This window comes from Poecilia reticulata, linkage group LG8, assembly GCF_000633615.1.
Source record: "Poecilia reticulata strain Guanapo linkage group LG8, Guppy_female_1.0+MT, whole genome shotgun sequence".
In the NCBI taxonomy this organism is placed as follows: Eukaryota; Metazoa; Chordata; class Actinopteri; order Cyprinodontiformes; family Poeciliidae; genus Poecilia; species Poecilia reticulata.
Window position 1 is genome coordinate 8,453,589 of NC_024338.1, and position 11,971 is coordinate 8,465,559.

At 39.0% G+C, this 11,971-nt stretch overlaps 2 protein-coding genes across 3 annotated transcripts in view; one reads left to right on the top strand and one right to left on the bottom strand.

The window, feature by feature from the left end:
• Positions 1-105: 105 nt before the first annotated feature.
• On the bottom strand, positions 106-8,770 carry LOC103468454 (aconitate hydratase, mitochondrial-like). 2 transcript variants are annotated; one of them, XM_008415555.2, is made up of 10 exons: positions 8,687-8,770; positions 6,995-7,137; positions 5,423-5,681; positions 5,146-5,238; positions 4,075-4,233; positions 3,814-3,964; positions 1,801-1,905; positions 1,636-1,727; positions 561-666; positions 106-326 (listed from the first exon to the last, which is right to left on the bottom strand). In XM_008415555.2, the coding sequence occupies exons 1-10, from the start codon at positions 8,720-8,722 to the stop codon at positions 121-123; spliced, it is 1,350 nt and encodes a 449-aa protein (XP_008413777.1). In that variant the 5' UTR covers positions 8,723-8,770; the 3' UTR covers positions 106-120. The 2 variants fall into 2 exon arrangements, with proteins under 2 accessions (XP_008413777.1, XP_017161805.1); XM_017306316.1 differs by lacking the exon at positions 8,687-8,770 and adding an exon at positions 8,427-8,680.
• Positions 8,771-10,460: 1,690 nt separating this feature from the next.
• The window catches only part of tob2 (transducer of ERBB2, 2), a 6,462-nt gene continuing 4,951 nt past the window's right edge, over positions 10,461-11,971 (top strand). Inside the window, exon 1 of the mRNA XM_008415556.2 lies at positions 10,461-10,704. The gene's annotated coding sequence lies outside the window, so the exon portion shown is untranslated. The remainder of the gene's footprint in view (positions 10,705-11,971) is intronic.

The following is an 11,971-nucleotide window of genomic DNA, read 5'->3' on the forward strand; positions in this document are numbered from 1 at the left end:
TTATAATTTTTTAAATATTTTTTAAGTCATGTCACCTTTGCGGCTCTAAAAGAGTTTTATTTCGGTGATCTGAGAGGAAAAATATCTCTTTAAAAACTTCTGTATTAGATATTTGATGTCTCATAAAAAGCTGAACTTTCTTTCTCTTCCTGTGTATTTTTGACTCACATATCCATCTCTCTCGATGGTGGCGCGGATCTGCTCCGAGCCCGGCGTGACCGTGAACTGGGCCTTACACTTCAGGCCTTTGTCCAGAGCCTGCTTGGCCAGAGAGGCGGCTCTGCCCATGTCCTCGTAGCTGGAGTTGGTGCAGCTGCCGATCAGACCTGTTCGGGTCCGAAAGTTTAGAAACGTCARATCAACAACGGACGAGAAGCTGATGCTYGTTCGTCTGACACGCAGCGCTCAAGGTGACTTTAGAGGACCGGAGTCACAGCCGAGCCGAAATGCGATCTGGTCAATATCGTGGYGAGGAGGAACAAAGACCCGAGTGTCTGATTTCACTGAACGAAGCATTAACAGAGAGCGTAAGGCGATACGGCCGCGCCACAAATACCCACCGACTTTAACCTCCAGGGGCCAGCCGCTTTTCTTGGCGACGGCTCCGATCTCAGACACGGGATGGGCCAAGTCGGGGGTGAACGGCCCGTTGATGTGAGGCTTCAGCTGGGAAAGCAACAAAGAAGAAAAGTAATGAGACCCTTGAACTACACTGCAAAAAAACCTGAAAGTCTTACCAAGTATTTCTGGCCTCGTTTCTAGTGCAAATATCCAGGCCTGTCACGATAAATTTTACGAGACAATTAATTGACCCAGAACTTATTGCGATAAACTATGATATTGCTGTTTTGAGACCATTTTCGATTATATACTAGTAATATAGTATAATATATAATAGTGATAGTGATAGTGGCATAATAATGCAAGAACACATTCTCAAGGATCAATAACCTTTGAACTCTAATGAGGATTTAAAGACTGGAACTGGAAAACATTTTAAATAGCCAAGATAAACAAAGAAAACAACAGAAACTACAAGTAAATTAATTATGAAGTCTCTGTAAATAAAATTATCATTCAAACAAGGGCTAGTTGAGACTAAAACACCAGACTGACGACTTTTATCATTCAGTTTTTGGTAAAAAGAGAAAAAAAACAGGAGGACGATAAATCAAGCAAATTAAAGTTATTGAGTTTCTTTTATCAGATTAATCGATTGATTGGTTATTGTGACAGGCCTACAAATATATTAGTACACTTAAGATAAAACAAACTAGATTACAAGTAACTTTTAAGCAAGATATAGGATCTTGTTTCAAGGTAATAATTCCTTAATATTGCTATATATATATATATATATATATATATATAATAAAATAGGAAGTTATAAGTGAAATAACCTGCCAGTGGAACAAGACAGTGTTCTCATATAAGTTAACATGTCTTGTTCCACTGGCAGATTATTTCCACTTTCTCATCAATATTAAGGAATTATTGACTCAAAACAAGCTCATATTTAGTGCTTGTAAGCTAGTTTGTCTTATTCAAAGTGTACCAAGATATTTTCAGTAGAAACCAGGTCAGAAAGTGTTTTTGTTTGCAGTGTGTGTCGTTTGTCCGCTAAATCCCTGTCACCTCACTGAGGTTGATCTCGACGACTTGGTCGTATTCACAGCCCTCATCCGGAACGAGGTCGTCTCTGAACTCATCGGCAGCCGAGGCAATTTCTGGAGGACAGAAGGAAACGGAGGTGAGGCCGACGGAGACCGAAGAATTGGAGGCGGACGGCGAGACACAGACCTCGGCGGCCGGTTTTCTGCAGGTACGTCTTCATGCGGTGGTTGTAGGGAAAAACCGAGGTGGTGGCTCCAATCTCAGCGCCCATGTTGCAGATAGTGGCCATTCCTGCAACGTGTCAATTTATAGTTTTTAATTGCTACAGATGTAACACTATAAAAAAAAAGAAAAAGACCAATCACAAGTTGTCAAATTTTCCTATTGAAATGACTTTTTTGTACTTTTAGGATGTTCTTCTGTTAAAACTGTGCCTTTATTCTGCTAATATTCAGAATATTTTCTCATAATTAGAAAGAAATATTCTCATAATTTGGCTCTAACAATCCATCTTACAATTTACAGAAGGAATGACTGAATTTTTTTAAACTATTTTCTGTCATTTGTAATTTGTTTTTTTACAAGAGAAAGCAAGAAAAAGAGAGCGAGAGTTTCAGGAGATAACAGGAAGGCTAAACATGAACAACAAAAGATAATTTTGAGTTTTTCACCTCTGTCTATGGCAGATTTGTTGGCAACATTTGACGAATTTCAGAGATCCAAATCGCTTCTTGCTAGGCCTGTCACGATAACAAATTTTACTGGACGATTAATTGTCTAAAAAATTATTGCGATAAACGATAATATTGTTTCAAGACCTTTTGACACTGATTTAATGGAAATGACTAATAATGCAAACGATTTCCTGCCATAGATAGATACACTTTATTTTCAAAAGAACACATAACACTGGAACTGATAAACTAAATAAACAAAACAACCAAAAACAAAAATAAAATGGATTCTCAGCCTCCATTAACAAAAAACGTACTTTAATAAAAACTAAACAACATAAAACCAAAGTGGAAATAAATACTGCATTCAACCAAAAGAGTGCAGATAATGAAGTCTGTATACTATATTGCCCTTCAGTAATCACTAGATTTAAATAGAGAAGATGGGCACATCTGACTACCTAATGCAATAGTTCAGACTGCATCATTTTTTGCCCCCTATTTTCTCCTTAAGATAATCTTAAATCGCTGGCCGATCTAAGATTGTCGTTGGTGATTTCGTAACCGATCATCCTGCAGTGTGTGGTGTGTTACGGTAGATTGTCGTGGCCGCTCCGATCTAAATCAGGGGTTTCCGCCGACTGGGAGCTTAACGCTGAATGTGACAGGTAGCCAATCAGAAAGCGTGGATTCTCCTCCGTGCTTTCTGATTGGAAATTACGGAGGGGAATCCCAAACAGCTGACACGGCGCAACCCGAAGTCCAGACATTGGAGATAATATGTGGAAACATTAATATTTATTCAACATTTCGTGCAAAGAATATAGAAATGACAAGAGGAGGAGTTGGAGCCGAATTGCTACCGCAGTTGATAAACCCGGTAACTTTTCAGCTGTTCTTCATTAATGTGACATAAATAGGTTATAATGATTTTCATTCAGTCAGGATTTTATGATGACTCTAGCCACATGCATCGCAGGTAGATTCTAGTAAAGCATTGATTAATGCCATCCATCCATCCATTTTCTTCCGCTTATCCGGGGTCGGGTCGCGGGGGCAGCAGCTTGATTAATGCCTGATTTTAAAATTAGTTAATTGGACTTGTAGCCATTATTTTGGGCCCATGTGGCTGGACATCACACGGCATGACGAACCCGATCGAACCGTTATACCTGGGATTTCTATCGGCTAACGTGTCTCTCAGGTTTTGAAAATGGGCCGACAACTCCTGTAATGTGCGCTGGACATTAGACTAAGGAAATGAGGAAGAGAGGGTCAGTGGAGAGCACCGGACCTGAGCCTTTTTTCATTCAGTGTCATCAACAGAAAGAAAAAAGGCCGGAAGAGACGATAAAGACGATAATTAAAATGAGGTCGATAGGTTTAATTTATCGTGCGATTAATTGATTTATAGTTTATTGCGACAGGCCTACTTCTTGCATCAAAATCAGAACCACAATGTTATGATAAAGTTTGGACCTGTCTTTTATAACACATTAGGATTTTCCCTTCTCCTCAGTCTCACCAGTGCAGGAAATGGAGTCAACTCCAGGTCCGTGATACTCCACAATGGCCCCCGTGCCGCCTTTCACCGTCAGGATGCCGGCGACCTTCAGGATGACATCCTTCGGGGACGTCCAACCGGACAGCGTCCCGGTCAGTCTCACTCCGATCACCTATGGAGAAAAACCACACAGGCAGGAAAACGCTTGGAAAACTTTGAGGAGAAACATTGGCAAAGACAAACATAAAAGTTCATTAAATGCGAGCTGAAATTAAAACACACCTTGGGACACTTGAGCTCCCACGGGATTCCAGCCATGACGTCAACGGCGTCGGCTCCGCCCACTCCGATGCAGATGCCGCCAAGGCCGCCGCCGTTGGGCGTGTGGGAGTCGGTCCCGATGAGCATCACCCCCGGATAGGCGTAATTCTCCAGGATGATCTGTTTAGGCAGCGGAGTTCACACTCTTTGAACTGGATCCAAACTCACAATAGAAATCGGTGATAAAGTGTAAAAAAAACAGATAAAAGTTCTGCTTATTTGGTGAATGAGGACATATTTTCTCAGCACAAAAATTTAATTAGGTTGTTTATTCTCCCTCTTTTGTCCTTAAAAATAAAATTCAAGAGTGGATGAGTTATTTTTTTAATAATTAAAAAAAAAACACATAACGATCACAAATCCAACAGGCAAATTTCATGTTTTGTGCACTTTTTCCAGCATCTCACTTTTGAGATAAAAACAATACAAATGAACTAAAAAAGACATTTTCAAGTCACTATTGTATATCATATAATTTATTACCGTTAATAATGTCTCGTAGTGGTATTCCACATTAAACAGCTAGGTCAAGATACACTAAAATACAACAAATGTTATGTTTTGAATCGTCTCTCTCAGCCTGCACACCTGACTGGTCTGAGAAAGTTGCATAAAAATCTAGAAAAAACCCCCAAAAGTTCTGCCTAAGTTTTCTGGTATGTAATAAACAGGAATTGGTCATTCTAACCAACCTAAAAAAACAAACAAGAAAAAATTTTACTTTCTGATTTAACTTTAGATAAATCAGACCAATCAGACGTTTGGAAAAAATTTGTATGTTTCTTTTAATTTTTTTTTTTATATCTTGGTTTAACTACAAGAAAATGTTTCCTAAATTTATCAAACGTTACATTGCACTTTATTACCAAACTGTGCAGTTTCAAGCACTTTCAAGGACGATGTATGGAAATCCAGCATTTTCCAAACCTTGAAAACACCTAATTGAAATTCAAACATTTTATAATTTTCAAGTGAAATAAGCAAAGCACCAAACAAGAACAGATTTATCGTACATTAGGGTAAACGCCGTACCTGGTGGATGATCCCTGAGCCTGGTTTCCAGAAGCCGACTCCATATTTAGCAGCGGAAGTCGCAAGGAAGTTGTACACTTCCTGGTTCACTTCCTGTTTTCAGGGAACAGAAGGAAGCAACTAGATTATGAGATTTCATGAACATTTTCCTAGAGTTAGTGGTCCACACTTTGATCTGATGTTCGCTGTGAATTTCCAAAGCACGACAGAGAAGCCGCTGAAGCTAAAACGCATCGTTACGGTTCAGGAAGCGAATCCTCCTCTGGTCTCGGCTCACCTTTGCCCTCTGCAGGTCCTGAGCTCCTCCGATCTGAGCTTCGATCAGGTGGTCGCAGTGGATGGTGGAGGGCACGGCCACCTTGGGCAGGCCGCTGCTGATGAACTGCAGCATGGCCATCTGGGCCGTGGCGTCCTGCATGGCCACGCGGTCCGGACGCAGGCGCAGGTAGGTGCGGCCGCGGTCGATCTCCTGCCCCGCCGGATCGTCCAGGTGGCCGTAGACGATCTTCTCGGACAGAGTCAGGGGCCTGCCGAGCCTGCCGTGGAGGATTGTGGGAGAGCGTTTAGGAAGGATTTCAACTTTTTTTTTCCAAACTTTGATGAATTTTATCAGGATTTTATTCAACTCATCTGCATTTCAGCTGCAAGTTTCTTGGTTTTTGTCTTTACCAGATTTTCAACGTCTAAGGAATTAAATTTTCACCTTGACGTTTTATCTCAGGGATTGGATGGGACAACGTCAACATCTAAATATGGGATTTGACCATCATGATACTTTGTATCATGATGGTCTTTGATAAAGTTCTTGTCCTGTGTGACCATCATGATACTTTGTATCATGATGGTCAATGATGGTAAAAGTGACGATAAGAATTTTTTATTACTTCTTTTTTTACATAACTTTGACTGAATGGCTCCACAAACGCAAACGCAGCTCTTGATAAACTTGTAATATGATTCTTTTGGACAACAGCATCATAAAGAAGTGTGATTTGTATCACTAAACTCTGCACAATAACTGCATTTAATAAAATTTTTAAGCTTATTGACATTTATTGGTACTTTCAAAAAAAACTGGAAATAAAAAATAAAATAAACAATCCCAACAATATGGACGTTTTTTTGGGGTTTTTACACCTCATTCATTGGAATTTATCATGAAAATGATAATATATTGCGATAAACGATACGATAAAAGCCCAGGCCTAGCTACATCTCTGATTACCCAGTGTTTAGCCCAGTGTTTAGCCTGTCAGTTTAGGTTTATGTCCGTATCTTTGTACATTTTTAAGTAGAGAGTATTGCTGTCTTTTGTCCTTTTCCATACTTTAAATGTTGATTGATTTTTATCTGTGAAGCATTTTGTCGCAGTTGCTTTGAAGTACTTTATAAATAAAGCAGTAGCAGTCGGCAATAAAACTTTGAATAATTTATCAAGAAAGAGAAGATGACAATTACAAACAGGTTTTAAAATTCAATAAGACAGATGATACGTGTGGGTTCACATGCAGGACATGATGCCACCGTTATTTAAGCATTTCTGTAAGCTACAGAGAGAAACAGTGGTGTGAAGCTGATATATTTATCATATTTAAATATTTTAAAGAATTTGAACATCAATATATGACTAGCGGTAACTTCTAATGTGGAGTCTAATGTGGCAATTTGGACAAACCGCTTAGTAATAACTAAACATTTTTACTATCGCTGACTTCCAAAGAAGTTGGTTGTAGTAGATTTTAAGTAATGTTATCAAAAATGACACTTGTGTGTTCAGCTACGTCATAAAGTCCCGTTAAAAATACAGAGGAGTTTGTAGAGCAACGTCACAGTTTGTGGAACCGCTGACCTCCTGCGTACGATGCTGATGTTCTCGTGCATCTTCCCGTAGCCGATGCTGGAGCCGGGCTCAAAGCGGCTCATGGCCACCCCGGCCCTGGCGCTCAACACGGCGGCGACATGAAACCGTCTCGCCCCGGTTCCGAGAGCCAGCTGGACCAGGAGAGGCAGCAAGTCACACAAGGCAATAAAAGCAGAACTTTATCAAAGCATTTAGTCAAAGCGTTGGTAAGAGAGGAATTTTTATTACACAAGACGGGGAATAAAAACACTAAAGCTGGTTAAAGTACAGGTGGCTGCACAAATAAAAATGCTCCTTCTTATCCATAAACATCTCAGTCAGATTTTCACAATGAGAGCAAAAGATTTATTCACGTATATAATAAGTAAAAGTGTTTTGTCACAACAATTACACTTCAGAGCTAAACAGAAGTGTGTCACTGCGACGGATGACCAGAGGCGCTTTAAGGTTATTTGTTTGTGCTGCAATTTTTACCATCACTGCTCTTTGAGAAAACTGGGTGAAGGTTCCTGCAGCTCATATTGCAGCAGACCGGCCTCACCCACCCACTGAACTCTGGGTAATTTGATAACTCTGACCGGATTAAACATTTTCACAACCTGGTAACCCAGGTTACCAAGACATCTGAAATACTGTCAGTGTCTGATCTGCACACATTCTCTCTCCAGGAAAACGGTAAGAAAGAAAAGGGTTTTTAACACAGTTTGTATTCTATTATGATCTGTATTTCACGTTTTTGCTTTAGTATTTTAATAAAGCCATTAGAAAAGTATATAGACTCCTGTTAATATGTTGTTTTCTCTGAGATGTTTAAAAAAAGACTTCTGTAAATCTTTTCAAAACTTGTAAAGCATGAGACTTTTTTCCGGTACAATTAAAGGGAAAATAAATGGGATGAAATGACACAAAACACTAAAAACAGCAATAAAACTATTGCCATTAATATTTTCTCATGGAGCTTTTGATTTTATCTGTGAAAATTGCTAGATAAATTATTGGTATTCAACCAAGAAGTTTTTTTCTAATAGGAAATGAGATGGGCCTCATTTCCTATCACTCAAAATACAATGTAAAACAAGGATCAGTTGAAAAACAATGCTTTGCTTACATTTTAATTTTAAAAGATGTCATGTCAAATCAGGATTCTGGAAATTAAATGATGATAAACTCCTACCAAACAAAACTTGTTTGGTAATTAAAAAGCGCTTCATTTAAGTTTGAATAATTCTTACCAACTTTCATTTGTTCAAAACAAGAAAGAAATTTGCCTCCTATAATTTAGCACTTATCTTTGAGGTTTATATATGCAAATTATTGACGCAGGACAAACGTAAACAAGACCTGAATCGGGAAATATTACAACACGCATTGTCAAAGGATTTAAATTTTGTCGTGCTTATCAGAAACAACATGAACTGACCGTTATTAAATCGCATTGATGTGCGCGTGAGAGCAGCTCATCAGGGAGTTTGTCACTGTGAACTTATGTGACTCGGTGAGCTGCAGCTGTCAGGAGTTAAATCACGTCGTAAGACACGTAACCTTGCGTTCACCTTGCGAATAGCAGCGGCTGAAGACTCGTTATCAGACACCGTCTGATTTCTGCTGACTGTAGTCGATTATGTTAATTAATTACATGTTAAAAAGCAGCCCTGTAAAAGTATAAACACATTTTCTTACCCGGAGTCTGGTTACGGTCGTGCAGTAATACGCCATTTTGTAGTTTCTTCTCCGCGGCGTGTCGCACTTTCATCACGTCAGCAACTGATTTCAAGAAAGAGAAGTTAAGATTCAATTTCACATCTAATTTTAGACAAAATTGTGATTTTAAATTTCTTCGTGACCTTGATTTATTTGTTCGTGTGTTTCATACTTAATATAAAATATGTTTCACCCATAAAAATCTGTGTAATACTTTTACTTTCAATTAAAATAATGTTTAGGGGTTTTTTTTATTGACGCATTTGAATAATTCGGGGTTTTTAGAGTACAACAATTAAACAACAAACTTCAAATATTTTTATAACAAGAATTGCGTGCACACGTTGGATATCCCCATATTGTACTGAATGTACCAAATCTGGTTAAAGCTGTATCCTGTTTGTACACAGCCAGAAAACCTTTGACATCTTTCTGGCTGGATATTTATCCTCCAAATTTGCTTTTTGTTATTGTTGTCAAAAAGCACAATCGTTGTCTCATCTGACATTTAGGAAAAAAATACAAAAATCTTTCCTTCAGGTTTATTAGTTCCTTTAACAATCTTTCAAGAGTGGCCAAAATACAAAACATGATACAACGTGAAGCTGCCCATAATGGTGAGTTGTGAATCTCCACGTTATGCTTTTAGATTTGTTTAAAAACGTCTGTGCTTATTAGATTATACAAAAAAACATACTCAGATTACTGAACAAGTTCTTAAATACCAGGGGAAATTTATTTTAGGGGAAATTACTACACAAAATTGTTAAATTTGACTCTTCAGTCAATATTTTTTTATGGAGGTTGGATGTTTTATTGCTCTATAAAGGAAAACTGTCCAAGGGTGTGTTTCATAATCCTCTCTAATGATACACACAACCTTGTTCACATGATTGTGACTGAGTTGGTTTTTACTACTTTCTTTTTTTTGGTGTCTCACACTTAAATTGTTTCTGCTCAGGAAGAAATGAGTTTGATCTTCCAGCTTGTTTCATTTAGAACAAATAAATATGATCAGAAAATCACTATCAGTTTCTTTCCTCATTCACTGTGAAATAATCAAACTAGTAATTAATTAGCATTTCACATGTTTTAAATGTTTGTACTTTTATTGTTTTCTTCTGTGGTTTATTGTCATTCTCATTCTAAATACTGTAAGGTTTTAATATTTTATTGTAAAGACTATGTTATTTCAAAAACAGCTGATGTGAAGTCAAAGTCTTTTTGAACAATTATTTTAAAAAATTAAATAAATGCTCACCGCAGTGAAAAACAAACGTTTACTGAAATCTTTAGGAACATCATATCCCATAAGCCATTGCCAAAACAGACTTCGCTTCAGCTGCTGCTGACCAATAAACCGGTGGTCTTCCTCCATATCAGCCAATAACAACTCTGTTGCTATCACTATTAGTATTTTTAGTAAATTGTTCAGTGAAGAAAAATGTCTCTCCGCCGTGTAAGCTAGTGCCTACAAAAATAATACTATATACTACATGGCAGTTTTTCGTCTCGTTTGAAAGATTTTGTCTAAAAAGAATAATATTTGTGTTTCTATTATTTTAATGGGGCTGCATATTTATTGAAAGCAATTGCCTTAGAGAGAAACTGTAGTCATATATGACTGGTAGATGACTGCAAGTCCTCAAAATAATAATAATAAAAAAGAAGAATGTATCATTCATGATGAGCAAAAAAGTAGTCCTTGTCGTCACAGGGGTGTGGGCGACTCACAGTGTATAAATACGCCGGGTTGTCAAACAGTAAAGTTTCAGCGGACACCTCCAGAGCAAAGTGGCACCGGGAGGCAAAGTACGTCAGATAATTAGAGCTGCGGTGGCAAAAGGGGGAAAATACCGAAACGTGTGGTGAAAATATCAAGCTCGCGAACCCGTGGTCTGTCACCTCCGCCTTGAATTCAAATTAATTATACGGGAATTTATAGAGAACCAGGAGCGCAAATCAAGCTCGGACATCATCATCATTATCACTGATAGGTGAGTACGTACACGTCACCCGGTGCTTGAAGTGGAGACATTTCTCCTTAATGTCGATATGTGGAGCATCCTGTTGGGATGTGCTGGTGTTTTTCCACAGCTCTGTCTGTAAGGAAAGGCTGTGCTTGGCTCGGACACTGAATTGAGCGTTTGTCTGTTTGTTTTCCTCCTATCCAGTGCACATTTCCAGCCGCACATCGTCTAAACGCAGCCTTATAACAGCGTGTTCCGCGGATGTTTCCTCGAGGATGTTTATGCTGAGGCAGGCTCCCTCATTGGTCGGTTGCATCCTCGATAGGCTGCTCAGCACTTCATTAGCTTTACAATTTAATTTCCAGTGGCATTTCTGTAAAAAGAAACAAAAAAGAGGGACCCTCCACTTGCACTGGCAGCTAAGTGTACTCTCTGTTCCAGTGGCTTCAGACCTACACCAATCTTCCTCTGTCTCAGTCCATGCAAACCTTTWAAGATATACTTCTTGTTCGTTCTTCTGTTTGCATATTTGTCTATGCTTTGGCTTTATCATTTTTAAATGTAAATCAGTTGAAAAGGGTGCAGAAATGTGACACGAGACAAATCTCAATAGTTTGAAGCTTCTATTATGCAACTGCTTCCTCTGCTTCCTTTCAGCACAATCCTTCTAAAAGTTTTTTTTTTGTATTAATTTAAAGTGCTGAACACTGTGGGCTTTAACCTGACTCATAGTAGCTGCTCCATAATGAGTCCATGTAAACAAACACAACACCTCTGATCCTGCTGACGCTCAGACTTCCAACAACAGACCCTGCAATAATAAAACCAGCTTGTGTCTGATGGCTAAAGCAGGAAGCTGTAGGTTATTTTGAGTCGGATTTACTCGCTTCTCTACCATATGGGGCGCAACATGCAGTAGTRAAGGCACATTTCTGGAGCCTTCTCTTCAATGACATTAGTTTCAAGTGAGGCGTGTTGAGATGGATTTGTTCCACAGACGGTGCAAAAAAAAAAAAAAAGACAAGGTCCCCTATTTATAGCTCTTTCGTACAACCCTTATCCCCATCTTTCTCCTTCAAAGTCATGTGAAAGGAGAGTTTGGATTTTGCCTTTAGTGGCCGTCACCCCTGCGGCCCGGCAGCCGGCCTGCGCGAGCTTTGACCCTGATAACATTAGAATTGTCTTTAATCTGAGCCGCCTTCCTAATCTTAACCGCTGAATCCCCCATCTGTCAGGGAGGTAAACGTGAGGAGCTGGTGTGTGTGTGTGTGTGTGTGTGTGTGTGTGTGTGTGT

Bases quoted from the DNA above. Each gene is read 5' to 3' on its own strand.
- LOC103468454 (XM_008415555.2), bottom strand. From the start codon at position 8,722: ATGGCGTATTACTGCACGACCGTAACCAGACTCCGG. The intron at 5,682-6,994 runs GTCAGCGGTTCC...CCTCCACGGCAG, and splicing joins ATCAGCATCGTACGCAGGAG to GCTCGGCAGGCCCCTGACTC. The intron at 1,906-3,813 runs GTGAGACTGAGG...GACACGTTGCAG, and splicing joins TGACTCCATTTCCTGCACTG to GAATGGCCACTATCTGCAAC.